General features: G+C 39.7%; 1 protein-coding gene and 1 non-coding gene across 3 annotated transcripts in view; both read left to right on the forward strand.

Annotated features, from left to right (window-relative positions):
• Positions 1 to 260: 260 nt before the first annotated feature.
• LOC105470240 (aldehyde dehydrogenase 1 family member L1) overlaps positions 261 to 25,235 on the forward strand; it is an 80,818-nt gene continuing 55,843 nt past the window's right edge. For both annotated transcript variants that reach the window (XM_011722034.2, XM_011722033.2), the window contains exons 1-2: positions 261 to 410; positions 24,183 to 24,332. In XM_011722034.2, coding sequence (XP_011720336.1) covers positions 24,206 to 24,332 — 127 coding nt within the window. In that variant the 5' untranslated portion in view covers positions 261 to 410; positions 24,183 to 24,205. The remainder of the gene's footprint in view (positions 411 to 24,182; positions 24,333 to 25,235) is intronic.
• On the forward strand, positions 24,731 to 24,893 carry LOC112424712 (U1 spliceosomal RNA). The gene has a single exon (XR_003015581.2). It is a non-coding gene; the product is annotated as a U1 spliceosomal RNA (small nuclear RNA).

Genomic DNA, 25,235 nt, shown 5'->3' on the forward strand with positions numbered 1-25,235 from the left:
CCACTTACCCTTGACAGTGCTCATAACTGCCAGCCTTGCTGGGTGCTTGGGCCTTTTCAAAGCCCTGGGATTTCTAAAAGGGTCCACAGCAAGTCTTCTTGACCTAAGCGGGAAGGAGCGCAGGCCCCTGCGGCGTAGGCTTTTACATGGCATTTATAGACCCGCCCGGAGAGGGTGCGCGGAGCTCCCGCCACAGTCCCACCACCAGTGAGCGCCGCCCCCACTCGGCTGACTCTCAGCCCGCCCCGCGCCCCTCCCCTCACGGGCTCCGGCCTTAACCAGAGCTCGCGGACTGGCGGGGACCGGTCCCACCTCCTGGCTACCAGGACGGGTCGGCACCAACCCGTTTCGGGGCTGCGGCTCACAGAAGTCTAACCTGCCGGCGACGCCCGCACCAACTCCTGCGCGCGGTGAGTTTCTGCTCTCTCGAAAGCGCCGGACGCCCGGCGGAAGGGAGGCTGCCCTGGCTGCGGCTCCGGGGGCTCCGGGGGCTCCGGGGGCTCCGAGGGCTCCAGGACTCGGTTCTCACCGCAAGGGCTCCTGCGGGGCCCATAAACTTCGCCGCTGGGACGCCGGGCTCGGGGTACGGGTCCGGAGTTCTTTGGAGCAGTTGAGCCTGAACCTGGCCAGGGGTCATCAGGCTAAAGGATTGCAGCGCCAGGACTGGCCCGCCGAGGATCTGGCCGGCCGCGGTGGTAGGGCCCTTACGGAGCCGGCGCCATCCTGTGGGGTGGGCACTACTGGTCCGGCTTATGGAAGAGAAAACTGAGGTTCGATAAGAGACAGGGACCAGCCGAAGGTGACACGATGATTTGTGACTGGGGACTACCTGTTTCCTGGGTCCCTCGACCCCATGCTGGGACAGGGAAACGTCTTCCCTGATTGGCCAAATCTGGGGGCCTGGCACGAGGGCCTCTTGTGATTGGAGGGGTCGACGTGCGCGCTCAGGGGCTGAGCTGTAGTCCCAGCTCCAGCCACTGCGCTCAAGTGGGAGGTCGTGTGCAGAGGGAGGCCGGATAGCAGACCCCACAACGTGGCTCCTGGGGCCCCGCTATCGAGAGCTCAGGCCCCGCGGGCACTTGCCTAGGAGAGGAAAGAATCTTCCCAAAGTGCAGACGGAGACGGAATTTAATCAGGAGTCTCAGACTTGGAGGCTTGGGCACTGGTGTCCCGTGACTTTGCTTCCTCCCCACGCCTCCACTTCTCCTTGACCTTGGGCAAGTTTCTTGTGTTCTGGATCTTAGTTTCTTGTCTCTAAAATCGGAGGGGCAATGAACAGTAGTGCCTGCCTCCCAAGGTTACATGAGAATTACATGAGGTTGCCCCGTGCCTGGCCCTAGGAAACCCTCGGAGAATGTTGGCTGCTGTTTGTTTGTTTGTTGGTTTGTGACAGAGTCTCGCTCTGTCGCCCAGGCTGGAGAGCAGTGGCACGATCTCGGCTTACTACAACCTCCGCCTCCCGGGTTCAAGTGATTCTCCTGCCTCAGCCTCTAGAGTAGCTGGGACTACAGGCAAGTGCCACCACACCCAGCTAATTTTTGTATTTTTGGCAGAGACAAGGTTTTACCATGTTGACCAGGTTGGTCTTGATCGCTTGACCTCGTGATCAGCCTCCCAAAGTGCTGGGGTTATAGGCGTGAGCCGTCACTCCCCGCCGACTGCTGTGTTCTTGTTAGCGTTAACTCTCACGGCCATGGGGGGAGACAATGGTGTGGCGTCCCTTATAGAGAAAAGGAGACTGAGGCTCAAAGATGGATTTACTCAGGGTTGGCCTGAAGCCTAAGGTCCAGAGGGCCAGGTCTCTGTACGGGTCCTGTTGCCTGTTCCGAGGGCTGTGGGAGAGAAAGCGGGTAGAGCATGACCCCCAAGGGACAAAGTGGCCTCCCTGCCAAGTGCCAGACCAAAAAGGCTGAGTGCAGGAGAGGGGTCGGCCTTGGGCCCTCCAACGGGCAGCGGGGAAATGAGCACCTTGCAGCGGAATGCTGGCCTCTGGGCTGAGCCTCTGCTCGGTGCTAGAGCTGCGTTCGTGGGCCCCAGGACCCCAGCACCAGAACAGAGGGCCGAGGGCTGCAGTCCTGCAGGGTGGCCCAGCCTCACAGGGACTAGAAGCTGGGTCCTGGAGAGCCAGGCCTGGGCTGGGAATTGGGTAGGAGGGTTGGGAGGCCCAGGAAGCCTCCCAGTGTCCCCACACCACCAAGTGAAAAGACACTGAGCAGCAATGACGGGGGGAGGAGGCGGAGGCCTGGAGGCCGCCCACACGGCCCACAAGGGGCTCTCTGGGCTCTTTCCAGCCCCTCTCCCTGGAGGCCCCTGCTCTTTCTGGGGCCAAAGGGCAAGCCTGACTGAGGCCCCTCCCTAGGCTCCTGTGTCTGTCATGCTCGCTTTCCTTGGACTGTGACAACAGCCCCTTGGTGGTCACCTGGACTCTGCCTCCCTGCAGAGGGGGAACAACCTACTCTTTTATTTATTTATTTATTTTCAGAAGTAATCATGGCAATATAAAAAAGAACATTCTGGTAAGAAAACAAAATAATTACAGTCGTCAAAAACCTCTGAAACCCAAAACCCTTTACCCAGTGACTTTCAACATTTCAGTGTAAATTCTTCTAGGATTTTACCCTGCAAATAAACACACACATGCACACACAAACACACACAAACTTAAGCCTTACAAAATTATTGTGGTTTGTTACTTGTTGGGGTGTTTTGACAGTGTCAGGTTGTATAATCCAATATTTACCAATATTTTCTAATAATTTAATGTTTTCTTCTTATATTTGATTTTCAAGTATTAATTTTTAACCCAATTGGACTGCATTTTGGAGTAAGATGTGAACTATAGATTAAATATTCTATATATAAAAAATATTCATTTATTTCAGTTAATAGACATTTTTAGAGCACTTTTAGGTTTACAGAAAAATTGAGGACGAAGTGCGGAGTTCCCATATTCTCAGTCTGTCCCTCCCTGCATACTTCCTCCTATTTCTCTTTCTATTCTTTTCCTTTCTTTTTTTTTTTTTTTTTCTGTTTTTTTGAGACAGGGTCTCACTTTGTTGCCAGGCTGGAGCGCAGTGGCACGAACACAGCTTACTGCAGCCTTGAACTCCTGGGCTCAAGTGATTCTCATGCCTCAGCCTCCCAAGTACTGGGACTACAGGCAGGCACAACCATGCCTGGCTAATTTTAAAATTTTTATGTAGAGATGGGTCTCACTTTGTTGCCCAGGCTGGTCTTGAACTCAAGGGCTCAAGTGATCCTCTGCCTTGGCCTCCCAAAGTGCTGGGATTACAAGCATGAACCACTAGGCCTGGCCTCCCCTATTTTTAACATCGTGCATTGAGATATTTTTGTTATACATTTTTTTTTTTTCTTTTTGACACAGTCTTGCTCTCTTGCCTAGGCTGGAATGCAGTGGCACAATCTCAGCTCACTGTAGTCTCTGCCTCCCAGGTTCAAGCAATTCTTGTGCCTCAGCCTCTCCAGTAGCTGGGATTACAGGTGCACCACCATGCCCAACTAATTATTGTATTTTTATAATAGTAGAGACAGGGTTTTACCATGTTAGCCAGGCTAGTTTTGAACTCCTGGCCTCAAATGATCAGACCGCCTTGGCTTCCCAAAGTGCTGGGATTACAGGTGTGAGCCACCAGGCCTGGCCAATTTTGTTATACTTGGTGAGCCGATATTGATACAATGTTATTAATGAAAGTCCATAATTTACATTAGAATTCCCTCTTGGTGCTGTACATTCTATGGTTTTGGACAAACATATAATGATGTGTATCCAGCATCACAGTATCATAGAGAATAGTTTCACTGCCCTAAAACTCTCCTATGCTCTACCTATCCACCGCCAAACCCCACTACCTATCCCTGGCAAACACTGGTTACTGCCTTTGTACTTTTGCCTTTTCTAGAATGTCATGTAGTATGTATGAATCTTATGGTATGTAGCCTTTCCAGACTGGCTTCTTTCACTTAGCAAAATGCATTTAAGCATCCTCCATGTCTTTCTGTGACTTGATAATTCATTTCTTTTGATCACTGACTTACACTCTGTTGTATGGATGTGAATGTACCACAGTTTATTTCTCTGTTCATGTACTAAAGGATATCTTGGTTGCTTCCAAGTTTTAGCAGCAAATAAAGCTGCTATCAACATCTGTGTGCATGTTTTTGTGTGGACATTAGTTTTCTTCTCATTTGAGTAAATGTCAAGAGCAATTGATGGATCATATGGTAAAAGTATGTTTGGGGTTACAAGAAACTACCAAATCTTTTTCCATAGTGGTGGCATCATTTTTCATTTCTACCAGTAATAAATGAGAGTTCCTGTTGCTCCACAGCCTTGTCAGCATTTGTTGTCAGTGCTCTGAATTTAAGTCTTCTAATGTGCGTATAGTGGTGTCTCATTGTTATATTTTAATTTGCAATCTATAATGACTTACAGTGTTGAGCATCTTTTTAAATGCTTATCTGCCATCTGTATATCTTCTTTTGTGAGGTGTCTGTTAATTTACTTTGCCCATCTTAAAATTGGGTTGTTTGTTTTACTGTTGAGTTTTAAAAGTTCTTTGTATATTTTGGATAAGTGCTTTAACAGATGTCTTTTCTCCCCAACCATGGCTTGTCTTTGCATTCTCTTAACAGTGTCTTTTGCAGAGCAGAAGTTTTAAATTTTAATGAAGTCTAATGTACCATTTTTTTTCCTCCATGAAGTGTGCTGTTGTTGTATCTAAAAAGTCAAATCCAAGTTTTGGCAGTTACAAATAAAGATGCTATAAACATCAGCAGATTTTTGGTGTGATTTTTGTGCAATGCAGATTTTCTCCATTGTCTTGCCTTTGTCTCTTTGTCAAAGATCAGTTGACTGTATTGATATGAGTTTACTTCTGAGCTCTCTATTCTGTTCCATTGATCTATCTGGCTATTATTTTGCCAATACCACACTGTCTTGATTACTGTAGCTTTATAGTAAAGTATTGGGGACAGGCAGTATCAGTCCTGTAACTTTGTTCTCCTTCAATATCGTGTTTACTATTCCAGGTCTTTTGTCTCTCCATATAAACTTGAGAATCAGTTTGTTGATCCACAAATAACTGCTCGGGTTTTGATTGGGATTGCATTGAATCTATAGATAAAGTTGGAAAGAACTGACATCTGGACAGTATTGAGTTTCCCTATCCATGAACATGTAATATCGCTTCATTTATTTATACATATTTTTATGTTTTCATCAGTTATGGTTATTCTCACATAGATCCTGACATATTTTAGATTTATGTATAAGTAATTCACTTTTTGGTGCTAATGTAAATGGTTTTGTGTTTTTAATCTCAAATTCCAGTTGTTTATTGCCAGTATATAAGAAAGTAATAGCGGTGGCTCAAGTCTGTAATCTCAGCACTTTGGGAGGCCGAGGCGGGCGGATCACGAGGTCAGGAGATCGAGACCATCCTGGCTAACACGGTGAAACCCCGTCTCTACTAAAAAAATACAAAAAACTAGGCGGGCGCTTGTAGTCCCAGCTACTCCGGAGGCTGAGGCAGCGTAAACCCGGGAGGCGGAGCTTGCAGTGAGCTGAGGTCCGGCCACTGCACTCCAGCCCGGGCGACAGAGCGAGTCTCCGTCTCAAAAAAAAAAAAAGAAAGTAATAGATTTTTATATATTAACCATAACTTTACATCCAGCAACTTTGGTAGAATAACTTAGTATTTCCGTCTCAAAAAAAAAAAAAAAGAAAGTAATAGATTTTTATATATTAACCATAACTTTACATCCAGCAACTTTGGTAGAATAACTTAGTATTTCCAGTTTTCTGTTGCTTTGTTGGCATTTTCCACATAGCCAATTACGTTTTTTGAGAACAAGGACAATTTATTTCTTCCTTTTCAATCTACAGACTTTTCATTTTCTTTTCTTTTCTAATTACATTAGCCAGGACTTCCAGTATAATGTTGAATAGGAAAGGTGAAAGGGAACATCCTTGCCTTATTTCTGATCTTAGGGGAAAATCTTCCAATTTCTCTCCATTAAGTATGATGTTAGCTGTAGGTTTTTCATAGATCTTCTTTATCAAGTTAAGTTTCCATTTATTACTAGTTTGCTGAAAGCTCTTTTCATAAATGGATGTTAGATTTTTGTCAAATGCATTTTCTGGATCTATTGATGTGATCATATAATTCTTCCTTAGCCTATTCATGTGGTGGGTTACATTAATTGATTTTCAAATGTTTAACCTAGAATAAATCCCATGTGGTGTTATGCATAATTCTTTTTAAACATTGTTGGATTTAATTGCTGATTTTTTTGAGGATTTTAACGTCTTTGTTTATGATAAATATTGGTCTGTTTGTTTCCTTTCTTGACATGTTTCTGGTTTTGGTACTATGGTAATTCTGGCCAGAGAGAATTAGAGAATTTCCTCTACTTCTATTTTTTGAAAGAGATCATAGAGAATTGGCATAGTTTCTTTCCTAAATGTTTGGTCATATTCATTAACCCTAGTGCTTTCTATTTTGGAAGGCTACTGGTTATAGGCTCCTGTTCTTTAATCAGTATAGGCCTATTCAGATTATCTATTTCTCTTTCTGTGAGTTTTGGAACATTGCGCTTTCAAAGAATTGTTTCATTTCATTTCACTTACCAAATTTGTTGATATAGAGTTGTTCATGCTAGTACTTTGTTATCCTTTTAATGACCATAGGATCAGTATTGATGGCCCTTCTTTCATTTTTGATATTAGTAATTTGAGTCTTCTCTCTTTGTCTTCTTAATTAACCTGGCTAGAGGTGTATCAATTTTATTCATCTTTACAAGGAACCAGCTTTAGGTTTTATTGATTTTCCCTACTGACAACGTGTTTTCAATTTCACAGATCCTGCTGTAATTTTTATTATTTCCTTTCTTCTGCTTATTTTGGATTTAATTTGCTCTTCTTTTTCTAGTTTCCTAATTTGGAAGCTTGCTTTTAGCTCTTTCTTCTTTAATAATATATGCATTCAGTGCTCTAAATTTCCCTCTAAACACTACTTTAGCAGCATCCCATAAATTTTGATGTTATATTTTCATTTTAATTTAGTTTGAAATATTTTAAATTTTTTCTTGAGATTTATTCTTTGGTCTGTTTACATGTTGTTTAGAAGTGTGTCATTTAGTTTCCATTTTAAAAATGTTTTTCAGAGCTGTTTCTGTTATTGATTTCTAGTGATTCTGTTGTGATCCAAGTACTCTCCATCATAGAAATAATTGATATTTGTTGTTGTGTGTTTTATGGCACAGAATGTGGTCTGTCTTGATGAATATTCTATGTGAGCTTGAGAAGAATGTGTATTCTGCTGTTGTTGGATGAGGTATTCTATAAATGCCAATTAGATACACTTAATTGATGGTGCTATTCAATTCAACTATGTCCTTACTGATTTCCAACCTGCTGGATCTATCAGTTAGTGGGGACTGGCCAGGCGTGGTGGCTCATGCCTGTAATCCCAGCACTTTAGGAGGCTGAGGCGAGCAGATCACCTGAGGTCAGGAGTTCGAGACCAGCCTGACAAACATGGAGAAACCTTGTCTCTACTAAAAATACAAAATTAGCCGGGTGTGGTGGCACATGCCTGTAATCCTAGCTACTCGGGAGGCTGAGGCAGGAGAATTGCTTGAACCCAGGAGGTGGGGGTTGCGGTGAGCCAAGATCACGCCACTGCACTCCAGCCTGGGCAACAAGAGCGAAACTCTGCCTCAAAAAAAAAAATGGGTGGGGACTGACAGAGAGGTGTTGATGTCTCCAACTGTAATAATAGTGGATTCATCTATTTCTCCTTAGAATTCTATCAGTTTTTGCTTTACACATTTTAGCGCTCCGTTGTTAGGCACATATACGTTAAGGAGTATTAGGTCTGCTGGGATAATTGACCCCATTACCATTGTGTAGTGCTCCTCTTTATTCCTAATAATTTTCCTTTCTCTGAAGTCTGCCTTATTTGAAGTTAATAGAACAACTCCGTATTTCTTTTGATTAATGGTAGCAGGATATATCTTTCTCCATCCCTTTGTTTTTAATCTATCTGGTTTTTATGTTGAAATGGGTTTCTTGTAGACAACATATAGTTAGGTCATGATTCTTTATTCATTCTGATAGTCACATGTTTTAATTGGTATATTTAGACCATTGATATTTAAAGTGATTTTTGACATAGTTGGATTAATATCTACCATATTTATTACTGTTTTCTATTTGCCCTTTGTTTCTTTTTTCTTCCACACTTTTTTCTGCCTTTTCTGATCTTAACTGAGCATTTTATATGATTCCATTTTCTTTTCTCTCTTAGCATATCAATTTTACTTTTTTGTTGTTGCTTTTTTAGTGGTTGACTTACAGTTTGCAATATACACTTAAAACAATTTAAGTCTGCTTTCAAATAACACCGTACACTTTATGGGTAGTGTAAGGGCCCTATTGCGGAGTATTCCTGATTCCTCCCTCCCATGCCTTATTATTACTGCTGTTATTCATTTCACTTATCCATAAGCTGCAATCACTGAACACATTGTTGCAATTATTATTTTGAACAAATTGTTATCTCTCAGCTTAAGAATAAGAAAAAAATTTATTTCACCTTTATTTCTTTCTAATACTCTTTTGTATGTTGATCTGAGTTTCTGACTTGTTCAATTTTCCTTTTCTTCTGAATAACTTCTTTTAACGTATCTTGTAAGGCAGTGTACTGGTGACAAATTCATTCAATTTTTGTTTGAGAAGTCTTTCTCCTCCAGTTTTGAAGGACAATTTTACTGCATACAAATGGAATCTAGTTAGTTCTAAGTTGATGGAATGTTTCAATTCTTTAAATATTTCTTTCTATTCTATTCCTGATTACATGGTTTATGAAGAGAAGTATGATGTAATCCTCATCTCTCTCCCTCTATACGTATGTCCTGCCCTGCCTCTCCCTGGCTTCACTGAAGATTTTCTCTTTGTCTTCTATTTTTTGCAGTTTGAATATGATATGCCTAAGTATAGATTTTGGGGTCGGGGATAATCTTTATCCTATTTGGTTTCCTCTGAGCTGCCTGGATCTTGGTTTGGTGTCTATCTTTAATTCTGGAAAATTCTCAGTCTTTATCACTTCAAATATTTTTACTATTCCTTTCTCTGTTCCTCTCTTTTTTTTTTTATTCCATCTCATATCCCTATTACAAGGATTTACACCTTTTGCAATTGTCCCACCATTCTTGGATATTCTGTTTTGTCCTTTTTATTCTATTTTTCTCTTTGTATTTCAGTTTGGGAAGTTTCTATTGATATTTCATCCATCTCATTGATTATTTCCTCAGTTGTATCCAGTCTATTGATAAACCTATTAAAGACATTCTTTGCATTTATCACAGGGTTTTTATTTCTAGAACTTTTTTGTTTTTTTCTTAGTTTCCATCTCTCTGCTTACGTGACCAATTTGTTCTTACATGTTCTCCACATTTTCCATTAGAGCTCTTAGCATTTTAATTATCATTTAAAATTTTCCATCTGAAAATTTCAACATTGCTTCCATATCTGATTCTGGTTTAGGTGCTTGTTTCATCTTTGCAAACTGTGTTTTTGTCTTTTATATATCTTGTAATTGTTTTGTGGAAAATCAGATATAATGTATTGGGTAAAAGGTACTGAGGTAGATAGGCCTTTAGTGTGAAGTTTGATATTTACCTGTCTAGGAGTTAGAATGTGCTTACTATTTGCTATAGCTGTGGATGTCAGAGGATATAATTTTCTCTCTTCTTCATCTTGTTTTTGTCTACCCTACTGTCTTTGGATTTTTCTAGAGACTCCTTAAATAGGCTCTGGCTTGCAGTTCTTTTATCCATAATCCCCTTACTATACTGGAGCCCTGTGGATGTAGTGGTAAGGTGTTTTGGTTGGGGGAAGTGTTTTACAGTCCTACAATTAGGTCTTAGTGTTTCAGTGAGCCTGCACCCCTGGGCGGTGGCCTTCACAGCTGTTTCTCATTCCTATCCCTTTTAGATGATGAGAAAGGCTAGAGGCGCTGGATTGGGGTTTTTCCTCATCACTTAGGTTAGTTAGGCCTTGGGTGTCCATTCACTTAGGTTCTGGTATAATAGTTTCTATGAGGGTAGATTTCTTGAGGAAAAAAAAAAAAACGACTGCTTTCCTTGCCTCCAGCCAAAAACAGAAGGGGATTTTTCTCCAATTCTAAGTGTGAGAACTGTAAGAATTAAAGAAAGAGGAAAAAAATACAAAAGCTGGCTTGCCAGTTAAGACATATATTTTAGAGAAAATAAACCTGAGAGGAGCTTCTGACTGAGTTAGGTCAGAGGCACACTCTCTTACAGACTGAGAGCTTTTAAGGATTCAGGGTGGGAGAGTTTATCAGAGGCTTCGACTGCTTCTTTGTCTCTTGGTTGTGCTTACCTGGGAGGGAGAGTTGTCTACCTGTTTCCATACATTTTTCCTGCAGTGCAGGTATAGTCCCCCAGCCTGCTTTTACTTATTTATTTATTGAGACAGAGTCTTGCTCTGTCACCAGGCTGGAGTGCACTGATGCCATCTCGGCTCACTGCAACCTCCGCCTCCAGGGTTCAAGTGATTCTCCTGCCTCAGCCTCCTGAGTAGATGGGACTACAGGCATGTGCCACCACACCTGGCTAATTTTTCGTATTTTTAGTAGAGGCGGGGTTTCACCGTGTTAGCCGGGATGGTCTCGATCTCCTGACCTCGTGATCCGCCTGCCTCAGCTTCCCAAAGTGCTGGGATTACAGGCATGAGCCATCGCCGCGCCCAGCCAAGAGTCTGCTTTTAGCTTTCCTATCTTAGTGCCCCTGAAGGAAAAGGAATGTGCTTATTCCTTATTATTAAGGCCCACTGTTTTACTGGGGCCCATTGTATGAGGGTGAAGCTTGGCAGTTACCCACGAGACTTCCCCCCGACTTCCCTCTGCATCCCAGCTGTCTTATCTGTGTTTTACTGTCAGCTCTTTCTGGCTGCTTGTAGTTAGAAGAGAAGTGATTTCCTTGAAACGCATGAGGCTAGAAAGGGAGCTGGAATTTAAAGTGATGCTGTTTGTCTGAGATGACAGTGCTCCTGCTCTATCATTCCAGACCCTGTGGGTATAAAACGACAAGGGGGGACGTGTTCTTTCTGGCTACTTCCTGCTGATGTGGGGCAGAGAGTGTTTTGGTCTTGGATTGACTGCAGGAGCAACACCATTTGTAGATGTTTTGGAGTAGTTGTCTGCGAAATGGCCGTGATTCTGTCGGTTAAAAATTTTTGAAAAAGGTTAATTAAACAGAGTAAAAACATTAGTCCTAGGCTTTTCAGCAGCGTTTTTTATTAGGCCTGTGACAGAAGCAACTATTTTTTTTTTCTTTTAATGACAGGCAGAGGTGCATGTTTGGAAAGACCCATGTGTTATTTTTTGTTAGTAACTGTTATTCCTGCTATGAGGATAATAATTAAGCAGAATGCTACAGTAACTGAGATTCTCTGTCCAGTATTCCACTCTGAGGGTAGACAGTGCTACTGCAAATAGTACAGCCATTCCCGCGAGCGTGTCATAGTAAATAATTTTCATTAAAAAAGGTTTTAATAGTTGGCTTAAAAGGAGAGGTAGAAACAAGAAAAAGTATTTGGTGAGGTAGAGTTGAGACTGAGTAAGAGGAGTAATTTTTACTAGTTACTTTTATGATTTTTAGCTTAAGATTTCTTTTTTCTTTTTTTTTTTTTAACATTAATAGGACGTTTTTCTGGGCTACTAGGGGTTGCTTTCCCAACTCTTTAGGCTTTGACTTGAGTGTGACGTATCCAGGAGTTGATTTCTGTAACAGATATAATTTAAACTGTAGAAGATAATAAAAATTGAAAAACTTTAGGCAAGACTAGAATTTAGCAACAAGTATGCTATAGTTTTTGGAACATAATTTTTACTTTTCAGTCTCCTATTTTTATTAAAAGACAATTTATGGTAGGACTGGTTTGCTTTATTATACTTGGCTTAATTATTTGTATATAGTGCAGCAAGAATAATTATTTGCTACACAGGCCTTTTAAATCGGCTTTGATGGAACTTTGTTATATAGAAGGAATTTGAGATAAGACTTATTAAAGCCAAACCCAGCCATGGATTTGTACCATTAAATACTTATGAGTTGGGTGAATTCCTTTTCTTTTGAGGTTTTAAGATAACTTGGGGTTCCTGGCCTGTCAGAAAGTGACATTCTTTACTTACCACAGGTCAGAAACCCTGTATGGGGACCGTGCACACAAACTATGAGTCCAGTTTTCCAAGGGTTTCATTGGCTTTATAAGTTAAGTTTGATTCCTTAGAGGAGAGCACACCATTCCAGTCAAAGCCTTGATAAAATAACCAGTTTTTCCAATTGTATTCTGTTACAAAAGAAAATAGATTCTTACAGCACTGATGCAAACTATAGTGTTGTCATTTAAAAACACTTATACTCTAGAACTTAAAGTATAATAAAAAATTTAAAAAATAAAAAAAGAACACTTATAACTAGTTTTTAAATTCTAGAGGAACTAGGCAAAGAGAAAAAAACACACTTTAAATACTATTTACAGGAGTATACTTTACTTAGTTGTTAAAGGCTGTAGCTAGCTTAAGACCAGTTTTCTTGACTCTGAAAAATAAGATAAAGATTAGTAGCATTCTAAGGAAAAGGTAAAAACTTGTTTTTGTTTTTTATTAGTTTAGTGCATTTTATTAACTTTTATTTTGCTTGATATTTACAAACATTTTAGCTTTTTATGAGTTCTGTATGTTTTGTTTGTTGTTGTTGTATTGTTGCGGTTGTGAGAAACCTGCCTTTGAGAGCACTTGTTAAGGTTTCACAGCTTGAATATAAACCATGTTTTGAAGATAATTAAACCAAAATAAAAATTGTCTGTAAATAACAAAATGTCTAGCTTGGATACAGTTAGAAACACAATTGACAAAGAAATTTGGTTATTTTTGTGGTTTACAGTAACCCTGGGCCGGGCGCGGTGGCTCAAGCCTGTAATCCCAGCACTTTGGGAGGCTGAGACGGGTGGATCACGAGGTCAGGAGATCGAGACCATCCTGGCTAACATGGTGAAACCCCGTCTCTACTAAAAAAATACAAAAAACTAGCTGGGCGAGGTGGCGAGTGCCTATAGTCCCAGCTACTCGGGAGGCTGAGGCAGGAGAATGGCCTAAACCCGGGAAGTGGAGCTTGCAGTGAGCTGAGATCCAGCCACTGCACTCCAGCCTAGGCGACAGAACGAGACTCCGTCTAAAAAAAAAAAAAAAAAAAATACAGTAACCCAACATAACAACTTTAATTGTGATTAATAGCACATATTTAGACATAAGAACCTTAGACATCCCATACAGTTTTGGAACATATGTTAACATTATTCCTTAAAATATAACCTATTAGACATTATTTTGGAAACTTTATGTTGCTAAATAATTCTGTTTACCTCTTTTTGGATGGTTTAGGGGTTTTGTGCAGCACCGAAAAGCCAGGGGTCAGGAAAGACAACCTTGAGACTAAAGTTTGATTTGGGGAAGGCTGTTAAATATGTTTAAAATGTAAAACCCTTGATATTATGAAATAGAATTTTAGATTACCATAAGTTTTTTTTTTTTTTCCTGTTTGTTTTGTTTTGTTTTGCTAAAATAATGAGATAACAATCTGGAAAAGCAAAAACCATTTATTAGCCTTTGGTATTACATGAAAATTTTGTTTAAGAGAGAAAGTTAAATTTCACCCTTTCATTAGTTTGCTATTATTAACTTTAATTTTAATGAAACCTTATAGATAATTTTATTTAATTTTAATGAGTTTGACCATGAAGTGAGATTTTTATATACCCATTATAACCCTTGACAAGTTTTGCTAAAGAGTAGATTAGCATTTTAAGAAAAGTTGTGGTGCTTTTATTTTAGTGTTTAATTTACAGAAGAAAAAAACATATAATACCCTTTTGAGTTTAGTTCATGTGTTTACACACAGAGTTTTCTTTGCAGAATTAATTTTTACAATGTTTTTACAATTTGTTTTAACCTTTCACTTTATTTTATTTAATTTTAAGACAATTTATTATTCTTCAGCAAAATGTACATTTTTATGCCTTTTTATAATTTTTAACTAAAAACACTTTTTACTGTTTTTATACACCTTGCATGCAAATCTATGTTTAGCAGTTTTAATTACATGTTATAATGGTAACTTTTAGCAATTTTTCACTTTAATGTAAAACGTGTTAAGTTTTTTTGTGTGTGACTTGAAACTAAAAGCACTGACACATTTTGTAATTTGGGCAAAGTAGCTCTGAAATATAATGCTGTTTTTTTCTATTTTAAACACTTCGGTAAAATCGCAAGGTGAGTGCTTAGGTAGAAATAAGTAACTAATGAACAGGGGGGAACAAAGTTTAGTTGGGCAATACTCTTTATGATACTGACAAGTGAAGGCTTACTAGTTTTAAAAGTGCTGGCTTTATTTTTGTAGTCACAGAGTAGTCTAAAGGCAAGGCTTACCCAGCTTCTGGCTCCCACATGAACATTATTTATTTAGTATGCCAGATTTTTCTTAAGGTGCACTAGCCACTGCAGATATTTTTACTGGTGGGAACTGAGATTTTCTAGACACGTAAATTAGCTGCCAATTGTGGTTTATCTTAGGGACATGTTTATAGAGACAGTATTCTTACTTAGCTTGCATTCTAAATTTTGTTCGCTTATTATCTTGTTAAAGCGATGAATATGTTTGTACAATGAAGACAACGGTTTTTTTGCCTTTTTAGGTTACAGCTTCAGCATGAGAATTATACTTTGACACAGAAAATCAGGTCTATAAGTTAAATATAATAAAGTGTTCTGAAAAGAAGGAGACTACCTTACAACCCCAAGAGAAAAATATGTGGTACTAAGCCCTGGTTCCTTTTTTCCTTATTGTTTTGTCATTTTTTTAGAAATTTGGGAACTAAAATCTTTTTGTTTAAATGCTGAATTTATAAATTGAAACAAACTCTTGGGTTTTGTTATAAAGGCAAAGTAATAATACTTCTATGTATTTTATAGAGTTATAGAGTATAATAACTTGAATTTATGGTTGGATTTGACTGAACCTACGTAGTTACTAATCTGAGTGACTCATATCTAGAAAATGTGCAATATTTTAAGTATAAAAAATTAAACTGGACTAGTTTGCTTTTGTTTTATAGTATAAATGAAAATGACTCAAACTATTTAATTGAGCAGAAATTATGAATGAAAGATATATTTTAGAGCTATATGACTGAGGGACATTTTAACTTGAATTCCTCAGTGGCAAAAGAGGTGTATAAACTAATGCTAGTGTATACACTACTAAAGTGCCAACTTATGTAACATTTTTTAATTTAATTTTTAAAACGAAAGGTTTTTTTTCACTGTAAAGGGCAGTAACATTAAATTTTCTCCATGGGTACAAGTGGATGATTTATTTAGTATATTGACATACTTAACTACTAGTATTTTGAGGAAGCTGGATGTGATATAAATTTAATTTGAAAAACATGGTTTATGAAATTTTATAATAAAATTATTAATAAAGACATTGTTCAGTTTCTATAAACATTAAATGTGAGTATCTGTTGTCACAGTTTTAAATGTCAAAGAAGGCCGGGCGCGGTGGCTCACGCCTGTAATCCCAGCACTTTGGGAGGCCGAGGCGGGCGGATCACAAGGTCAGGAGATCGAGACCATCCTGGCTAACACTGTGAAACCCCGTCTCTACTAAAAATGCAAAAAAAAAAATTAGCCGGGCGAGGCGGCGGGCGCCTGTAGTCCCAGCTACTCGGGAGGCTGAGGCAGGAGAATGGCGTGAACCCGGGAGGCGGAGCTTGCAGTGAGCCGCCACTGCACTCCAGCCTGGGCGACTAAGCGAGACTCTGTCTCAAAAAAAAAAAAAAAGGTCAAAGAAAAGTCTTTAAAAATTAATATAGTGAGGCCAGATATGTTGGCTCACGCCCGTAATCCCAGCACTTTGGGAGGCCAAGGGGGGCAGATCACCTGAGGTCAGGAGTTCCAGACCAGCCTGGCTAACATGGTGAAACCCCATTTCTACTAAAAATACAAAAAATTAGCCAGGCGTGGTGGTATGTGCCTGTAATTCCAGCTACTCGAGAGGCTGAGGCAGGAGAATTGCTTGAACCTGGGAGACGGAGGTTGCATTGAGCCAAGATCGTGCCATTGCACTCCAGCCTGGGCAACAAGAGTGAAACTCTGTCTCAGAAAAAAAAAAAATTAATATAGTGATAATATACATGTTCTGCTATTAAAGACCAAGAACAATACCTAGATTGATCCCTTAAGTAATTAAATTTTGAACTGTGCAATACAGTTTAGCATGTCTTTGGAAAACAATGTCAGAGCTGGAGAAATACCTAAGAATTAAAACTTAAACCATAAATAGTACTAGTATATCTTAGCACAGCTAGGTAGGACATCTAACAAAAGCACGCACACATAATAAAAAACCCACAATTTTGCTTTAACAGAGTAATAAAGTAAAATGGCAATATACACAGTATTACTTTGCTTAACATTTTCCTTAAAAATATTTGATTTAGGCTGGGCATGGTGGCTCACACCTGTAATCCCAGCACTTTGGGAGGCTGAGGCAGACAGACACGAAGTCAGGAGATCAGGAGATTGTGACCACCCTGACCAACATGGTGAAACCCCGTCTCCACTAAAAATACAAAAATTAGCTGAGGGTGGTGGTGCGCACCTGTAGTACCAGCCACTCGGGAGGCTGAGGAAGGAGAATCGCTTGAACCCGGGAGGCAGAGGTTGCAGTGAGCCAAGATTGCGCCATTGCACTTCAGCCTGGTGACAGAGCAAGACTCCGTCTCAATAAATAAATAAATAAATAAAATGCATTTAATCGCTTATTTTTCTTAGGCCAATTAATTACTCAGAGCTCCTTTTAATAGATACTGCACTCGTAACACATATATAGCCACACAGACAACCAGAAGAAGATCCAGTAGTTATAAGATTTACATTTGCTAATTTTTTTAGTTGGATTATTGGCCTCCGAATGAGGCCCTTTAAGAACAGGGCTGGGAAAACAATTTTCAGGGCCTAAAAAACAAGCATAGCTGGAATACAAGACAGATTTTTGAGAGGTACTTATTCACCTTTAATTTCAGGCGGTCCATAAGGAAAACAGAGATTTTTCCCAAAATGGGATTTGTGGCACCTTTTCTGTTTTCCCAGGGAGTTCCAGGCTACTAGAAGTTATTTTAGGGTTTTTTATGCATGCATTAAAAGTGGCAAGACACAGTGGAGAAATGAAATTTTGACTGAGAAAAAAACTTTTTTCAGGAAAACCAGATTTATGAAGAGAAAAACATAAAGGTCTTTGGAATATATTTTCTTGGATATCCATTTTAATTAAGCTGAGTGCTCTTTTTTATTAAGGGTAAGGGTGGAGGTTGGAATTATATAAATGTTATGCCAAGTTAAATTAAAGGATTGAGTTATGTACAGGAATTCCCTGCAATAATGAGAGGGATTTTTAGAGAAAGATCCCAGAAGCTGTTCGATCTGCCACAAATCAGACATGGAGAAGGGGACATGAATGTGAGCAATGCCTTTTACCCTGGCCACTTCCCGGAGAGGGAGAATGGCAGAGGAGGTTTCATTGGTTGGAGTAGTTTTTGAACCAGTGGAGAAGGAGGAGGGGTGGGGTTTAAAGTAGAAGAAACCTTGAATATGGGGAACCTTTTGCCAGAATCTCTGAGATGCAGCTAAAGCAGTGTTAAGAGGAAAGTTTATAGCACTAAATGGCTTCATCAAGAAAATAGAAAGATCTCAAATTAACAAACTAACTTCACCTAAAGGAACTAGAAAAACAGAACAAACCAACCCCAAAACCAGTCAAAGAAAAGAAGAGAAAATTAGAGAACTGAATGAAATTAAGATGCAAAAATCCACACAAAAGATCAATGAAACCAAGAGTTGGTTTTTCAAAAAAATAAAAATAAACAAGATCAATAGACCACTAGCTACATTAATATACAAAAAGAGAAGATCCAAGTAAGTATAATCAGAAATGGCAAAGATGACATTACAACCAATCCACAGAAATTAGAAAAGATTTTTAGAGAATACTGTGAACAAATATATGGACACAAATGAGGAAATTTAGAGGAAATGGATAAATTCCTGGAAACACACAATCTCCCTAGACTGAAGCAGGAAAAGATTGAAATGCTGTAATAGACCAATATTGAACTCCAAAACTGAATCAGTAATGAGAAAAACTACCAATCAAGGAAAGCTCAGGGCCAGACAGATTCATACTGAATTCTACCAGACATACAAAGAAGTAATGACACCAATCCTATTGAAAGTATTACCAAAAAATTGAAAAGGAGATCCTACCTAACTCATTCTGTAAAGCCAGAATCAGCCTAATACCAAAATCTGGCAGAGACATAACAAAAAAAGAAAACTTCAGGCCAATATCCCCGATGAACATAGACACAAAAATCCTCAACAAAATACTAGCAAACCAAATCCAGCAGCACATCAAAAAGTTAATATACTATGCTTAAGTGGGCTTTATTCTTGGGATGCAAGGCTGGTTTAACATACACAAATCAATAAATGTGATTTGCCACATAAACAGAATTAAAAGCAAAAACTATATGATCATCTCAATAGTTACAGAAAAAGCTTTGGAGAAAATCCAGCATCTCTTCATGATAAAAATCCTCAACAGATGAGGCATCAAAGGAATATACCTCAAAATAATAAGAGTCATCTATGACAAACCCAAAACCAATATCATGCTGAACAGGCAAAAGCTGGAACCATTCCCCTAAGAATTAGAACAAGACAAGGATGCCCACTCTCACCACTCACATTCAACATAATACTGGAAGTCCTAGCCAGAGCAATCAGGCAAGAGGAATAAATAAAAGGCATCCAAATAGGAAAAGAAGAAGTCAAACTAACTCTTCACCAACAATATCATTCTAAACCTAGAAAAGCTTAAAGACTCCACCAAAAGTCTGCTAGAACTGATAAACTATTTTAGTAAGACTTCAGGATACAAAATCAAGTACAAAAATCAGTAGCATTTCTGTACACCAATAATGTCCAGGCTGAGAATCAAATCAGGTACACAATCCCATTTACAGTAGCCACAAATAAAGTGAAATACCTATGAATACAGCCAATTGAGGAGGTGAAAGATATTTACAGGGAGAACTACAAAACACTGCTGAAAGAAATCAGAGATTACACAAATAAATGGAAAAACATTCCATGCTTATGGATTGGAAGACTCAATATTGTTAAAATGTCCATAAAGTCTGAGGCAATTTACAGATTCAATGCTATTCATATGAAACTACCAGCATCGTTCTTCACAGAATTAGAAAAAACTATTCTAAAATTCACATGGAATCAATAAAAAGCCTGAATAGCCAAAGCAATCCTAAGGAAAAATAAGAAAGCTGGAGGCATCACACGCCCTGACTTCAAACTATTTTATCAGGTCATAGTAACCATAACAGCATGATACTGGTACAAAAACCTACACATAGACCAATGGAACAGAATGGAAAACTCCAAAATAAAGCCACACACTTACAACCAACTGATCTTTGACAAGGCCCACAAAAACAAGCAACAGGGAAAGGACTCCCTAGTCAATAAATGATGCTAGGATAGCTGGCTGGCCATATGCAGAAGAATGAAACTGGACTCTTTTGCCATATACTAAAATTAACTCAAGATGTATTAAAGGTTTAAATGTAAGACCTCAAACTATAAAAATCCTAGAAGAAAACCTAAGAAATACCCTTCTTGACATCAGCCTTGGCAAAGAATTTTTGGCTAAGTCCCCAAAAGCAATTGCAACAAAAACAAAGATTGACAAGTAAGACCTAATTAAAATACAGAGCTTCTGTACAGCAAAAGAACTATCAATAGAGTAGACAGTCTACAGAATGGGAGAAAATATTTGCAAACTACACATCATGCAAAGGTCTAATATCCAGAATGTATAAGAATTTTAAACAAATCCACAAGCAAAAAACAAATAACCCCATTAAAAAATGGGCAAAGGACATGAGCAGCCACTTCCCAAAAAAAGATATATAAGCAGCCAACAAAAATATTAAAATGTTCCTCATCACTAATCATTAGAGAAATGCAAATCAAAATCACAATGAGATACCATCTTACACTGGTCAGAATGGCTATTACTAAAAAGTCAATGAACAACAGTCCTGGTGAGGCTATAGAGAAAACAGAACGCTTATACACGGTTAGTGGGAATGTAAATTAGTTCAGCCACTGTGGAAGTTTCTTAAAGAAAAGTTTAGAGATTTCTTAAAGAACTTAGAACTACCATCCATCCCAGAAATCCCATTACTGGGTATATACTCAGAGGAAAATAGATCATTATATGAAAAAAACACATGCACTCATACGTTTGTTGTTGGACTATTCACAACAGCAGCGACAGGGAATCAACTTAGGTGCCCAACAATGGTGGATTGGAAAAATAAAATGTGGTACATATACACCATGGAATATTACACAACCATAATAAAAGAGTGAAAGCATGTCTTTTGTAGCAACATGGGTAGACTAGAGGCTGTAATCTTAAGTGAATTAAGGCAGAAACAGAAAACCAGATACTGCATGTTCTCACTTACAAGTGGGAGCTCAACATTGAGCATACATGCACATAAAATGGGAACAACAGACACTGCAGACCGGTAGAGTGGGTAGGGGAATGGGTTGAAAAAACTCTGTTGGGTACTGTGCTTGCTACCTGGGTGCCATATATTCATATATCAAACCTGCACCTGCACCCCCTGTTTCTAAAATAAAAGTTGAAAGAAAAAGAAAACTACACCAAAACCTGAATAGGACATTTGTTACAAGGAAGTATTTGACACATCAATATTTCTTTTCTTCTTTTCTTTTCTTTTTGCCTCACCCTGCTCTGCTCCGCCCCGCCCCGCCTTGCCTTTTTTTATTTTATTTATTTTTTTTTTTTGGAGACATAGTCTCACTCTGTTGCCCAGGCTGGAGTGCAGTGGTGGAGTCTCAGCTCACTCCAGCCTCGACCTCCCAGACTCAAGTGATTCTCCTGCCTCAGCCTCCCAAGTAGCTGGGACTACAGGCATGCACTACCATGTCCAGCTATTTTTTTTCTGTAGTTTTTGTAGAGATTGGGGTCTCACTATGTTGTCCAGGCTGGTCTTGAACTCCTGGCCTGTAGCAATCTGCCCACATCAGCCTCCTAATGTGCTGGGGTTGCAGTCATGAGCCACTGGGACTGGTTCACGTCAATATTGCTTACAAGCGTAGATTAAAAAACAAACAAAATACCAGCTCTTCAAATTTAAAGATATATAAAAAGGTAATATATCATGATCAAGTGGTATTCATTCCAAGAATGCAAAGGTGGCTTAACATTTAAAAATCAATCACTATGATCCACCACAATAAAATAAAAATCTCATGACCTACAGGAAGAACATTTGGTAAAAGTCAACTCCTTGTCATGATTGGCAACCAGAAATATATTAATAAGACAACTTTCATAATATGTTAGTCTATCTACCAAAATTTCCCAAAGCTAACCAATGGTCAAATATTGAATGGTTTCTTCCCAAGGTCACAGGAATGAAACAGGAACTACTATCACCATCTGTATTCAATATTGGCAAGTGCAATAAGGAAGTAAATGAAATGAAAGACTTCAGAATTGGAAAGAAAGAAATAAAACCAACATCATAACATGATTATATACTTAGAAAATCACAAAGAATCTACACAGTATGAAAATTTATACGTGAAGAAATTAAGGTGCTATTTAATACAACGTCAATGTACAAAATCAGTTGTATTTCTACATGCTAGCAACAAAAAAGACAAACAAACCAATTTTTAAAATGGGTCAAAGAACTCAAATAAACATTTCTCCAAAGAAGGTATACAAATGGCCAAAAGCACATGAAAAGATGTTTAACATCATGATTCAATAGCAAAATACAAATCAAAACCACAATGAAATACCACTTCACAACTACTAGGTAGGTCAGCTACAATAAAACTTCAGGTTATGTATCTTCACTACGACAACAAAAGACATTTTTAAGCTACACTAAATGCAAAGATAGACAAACTGACCAAAGGTTCAAAGATAGATGTATACATGTATAATCCTTTTCAATGAAGAAACTTCTTTTCAGTAACTAGTGCTGGGTTAATTTTATATCCATATGGAAAAAAAATTCTGGACTTCTACATTACATTGTATGGAAAAATCAGTTCCAGAGGGATTGCACATCTAATGTAAAAGGCAAAACAATAAAGACCTTGAACGACAAGGAGAACATCTTCATGAACTTGGAGTAGGCAAAGATTTTTTAAATAGAATACAAGAACCACTAAACATAAAGGAAATGTTTGATAAAATGTACTATATTAAGTTTAAGAACGTCTATTCATCAAAAGACATCATACAAGGATGAAAAAGGCAAACCACAGAATTAGAGAAGATATTTTCCATATACATATCTGACAACGAACTCATAATCTAGATGATTCAAAAACAAAACAGAAAAACAAAACAAAAAAACTCCTTATCAATAAGAATAAAACCACACAGACAAAAGATTTGAAGAGCTGATTCCCACAAAAGGATATACAAATGGCCAAGAAACATAGGAAAAGGCGAACAACTTCATTGGTTATCAGGGAATTGCAAATTAAACCCCAATGAGACAGTTGTATTTTATGTTAGGAAAAGAGCTAAAATGAAGACACAAACCAAGATGGAGAGCACATGGAAGTGGAAACTGGTACAACCACTATGGAAAACTGGCAGCATCTGTTAAAGCTGGAAATTTTCACACCTATGACCCAGGAATTCCTCCCTAAGTACATACCTGACAGAGATGTGTACATATGTACCATGAAGACCATATGCAAGAATCTCTGTAGCATCCTATTTGTAATACCTTCAAACTGGTAACTACCCAAATTCCTTTAACAGTAGAATGAATAAATGAACTGCAGGTCATCCACTTCTGCAGCAATGAGAATAAACTCACTACGACTACATGCAACCACAAAGATAAAGTTGAGGGAGAAAATCTGCAAAACACTGTATGATTCCGTTTATGTAAGATGAATACATATAAAGGGGATACATATACATATATCAGGCAAAACCATTTGATGCTGTTAGAAGTCCCATGATTCTTGGTGAGTGTAGTGAGTAGAAGAGGCTCAAGGGGCTCCTGGAGTTTTTCTCTTTCTGGTGGTGATGACAGTGGTGTGTTCAGTTTGTGAAATTCATTGAGCTACACATCTATGATTTGTGTACTTTATGTATATATGAAGTATACATTAATAAAATTTTCCAAAAAAAAACTTATTTTGGTAAACGGACAAGTTAAAGAAATGTATTAAGTGAATAGTAGTTTAGGTTTTATAGATATGCGTGAGGTGAATGAATGACCAATCTTTGGAGAATATGCATGATTAGCTAGGCTTCATTCCACACATCTTCCTTAGTGGAACCCTGTTCCACTTTTCACCACCTTCATCCTCAGGCCTGCCCACCCAGGCCCCTTTTCTGTTACAGCTCAGCTGGACAGCCCCTTCGGCAGGGACTCCCCTTGCTCCTTTTGTGGCTCCTGGCTCAGAGGAATAAGCCTAATTTGTAGACTGAAAGCCATTTGAGAGATGTGGCATCTTTCTCATGAACAAATGTGACTTTACCAAGGTGACTTGACCAAGGCCATAGAACTGGTTAGTTACTGGAATATGCTCAAATACATCTCAAACATCTTGACATCCAACATTCCACGCCAGTTTGGAAGGTTTCAAAAGGGAATCCCCTAATTCTACAATCCATATCCAGCTCACCCGCTGTGGCACTGAATATTCTGACATTAGGGATCCATTGGGTCGTGGGTACCTGTTTCATCTGGTCTCTCTTACAGTGGCAGTCTCCCCTCAGTGGCCTGCCACCCACAAAGCCACAGAGGGAATTGGGGTAGAGCAGGCCAGGTGCCATGAACTGCCCCGTCTTAAACCAGGGCTGGCTTCTCTGAGACCAGCAATCTCTGTCTAATTGCTGCTTTATTCCTTCCCCAGGTCCTTCCAACCCTCCTGCTACCATGAAGATTGCAGTGATTGGACAGAGCCTGTTTGGCCAGGAAGTTTACGGCCACCTGAGGAAGGAGGGCCACGAAGTGGTGGGTGTGTTCACTGTTCCAGATAAGGATGGGAAGGCCGACCCCCTGGGTGAGTGAGCCGACGGAGCAGGGAAGCCGATGGAGGGCGGCCTGCCCGTCCAGGCATAGGGGAAGCAGTGGGTGGGAGGTTGGGAGCAGAAGTCTGCAGGGCCTGTGCTCTGGCTGGGTAAGTGGTCTACCTTGAATCCTGCTCCAGTGCCAACAGGCTGCTGGGCTTTTCTGGAATAAAGTGAAGATGCCCTCCCCACCTGATCATGGGGTGGCTTTAGGGTCCTGGAGAAGGGCTGTAGAGAAGCCCAGCCTGGTCCCAGGTCCCACACAGAGCTTCTCTGACCCAGCACCCATGCTTGGGAAGGGCTCCATGTTCTGAACTGGGGCTCCATGTTCTGAAAGGTGGGCATGCGCGGCATCACCATTGCTGGGGCTGCCATCAAAACACACAGTGCTCTGCTTACCTGGCAGAGGACAGACCATGATCACAAAGGCGGTTTTCCCAGGGTGAGGCTTCTCCATTGTACTCTGGATGTGCTGATCCCTGCAATTTCCCCAAATGTGGGGAACTTGACTGCGTAATTTTGTGGTCATGGGGAACTGCATTTGCACTCTCCCCCGGCATTTTAATTTTTTTAAAGAAAAGAACAAAACCACAGAGAGTACTGAGCCCACCCTGGGAGTTTCTGATTCAGAATGAGGTGGAAAAGTCAGAATTAGGTGAAATTTTTAACCTGGGACAAGTTCCTGGGAGATACTGGTGTCTCTGGTACTAGGAGAAGCACAGTTTGAGAATCACGGGTCTGGGCCACTGCCTTTGAGCTGGGAACCTCAGCAGACAGGATGCAGGGGCCTCAGCTTGGATGAACAGACCCTCTAGGAACACTGACTGGTCCTTCTCAGGCCTGATGGAGACAGACTGTGGGGCAGGGCTTAAGGATAGAAGGCCAGGATTAGGAAA

Source organism: Macaca nemestrina, chromosome 2 (assembly GCF_043159975.1).
Source record: "Macaca nemestrina isolate mMacNem1 chromosome 2, mMacNem.hap1, whole genome shotgun sequence".
Lineage (NCBI taxonomy): Eukaryota > Metazoa > Chordata > Mammalia > Primates > Cercopithecidae > Macaca > Macaca nemestrina.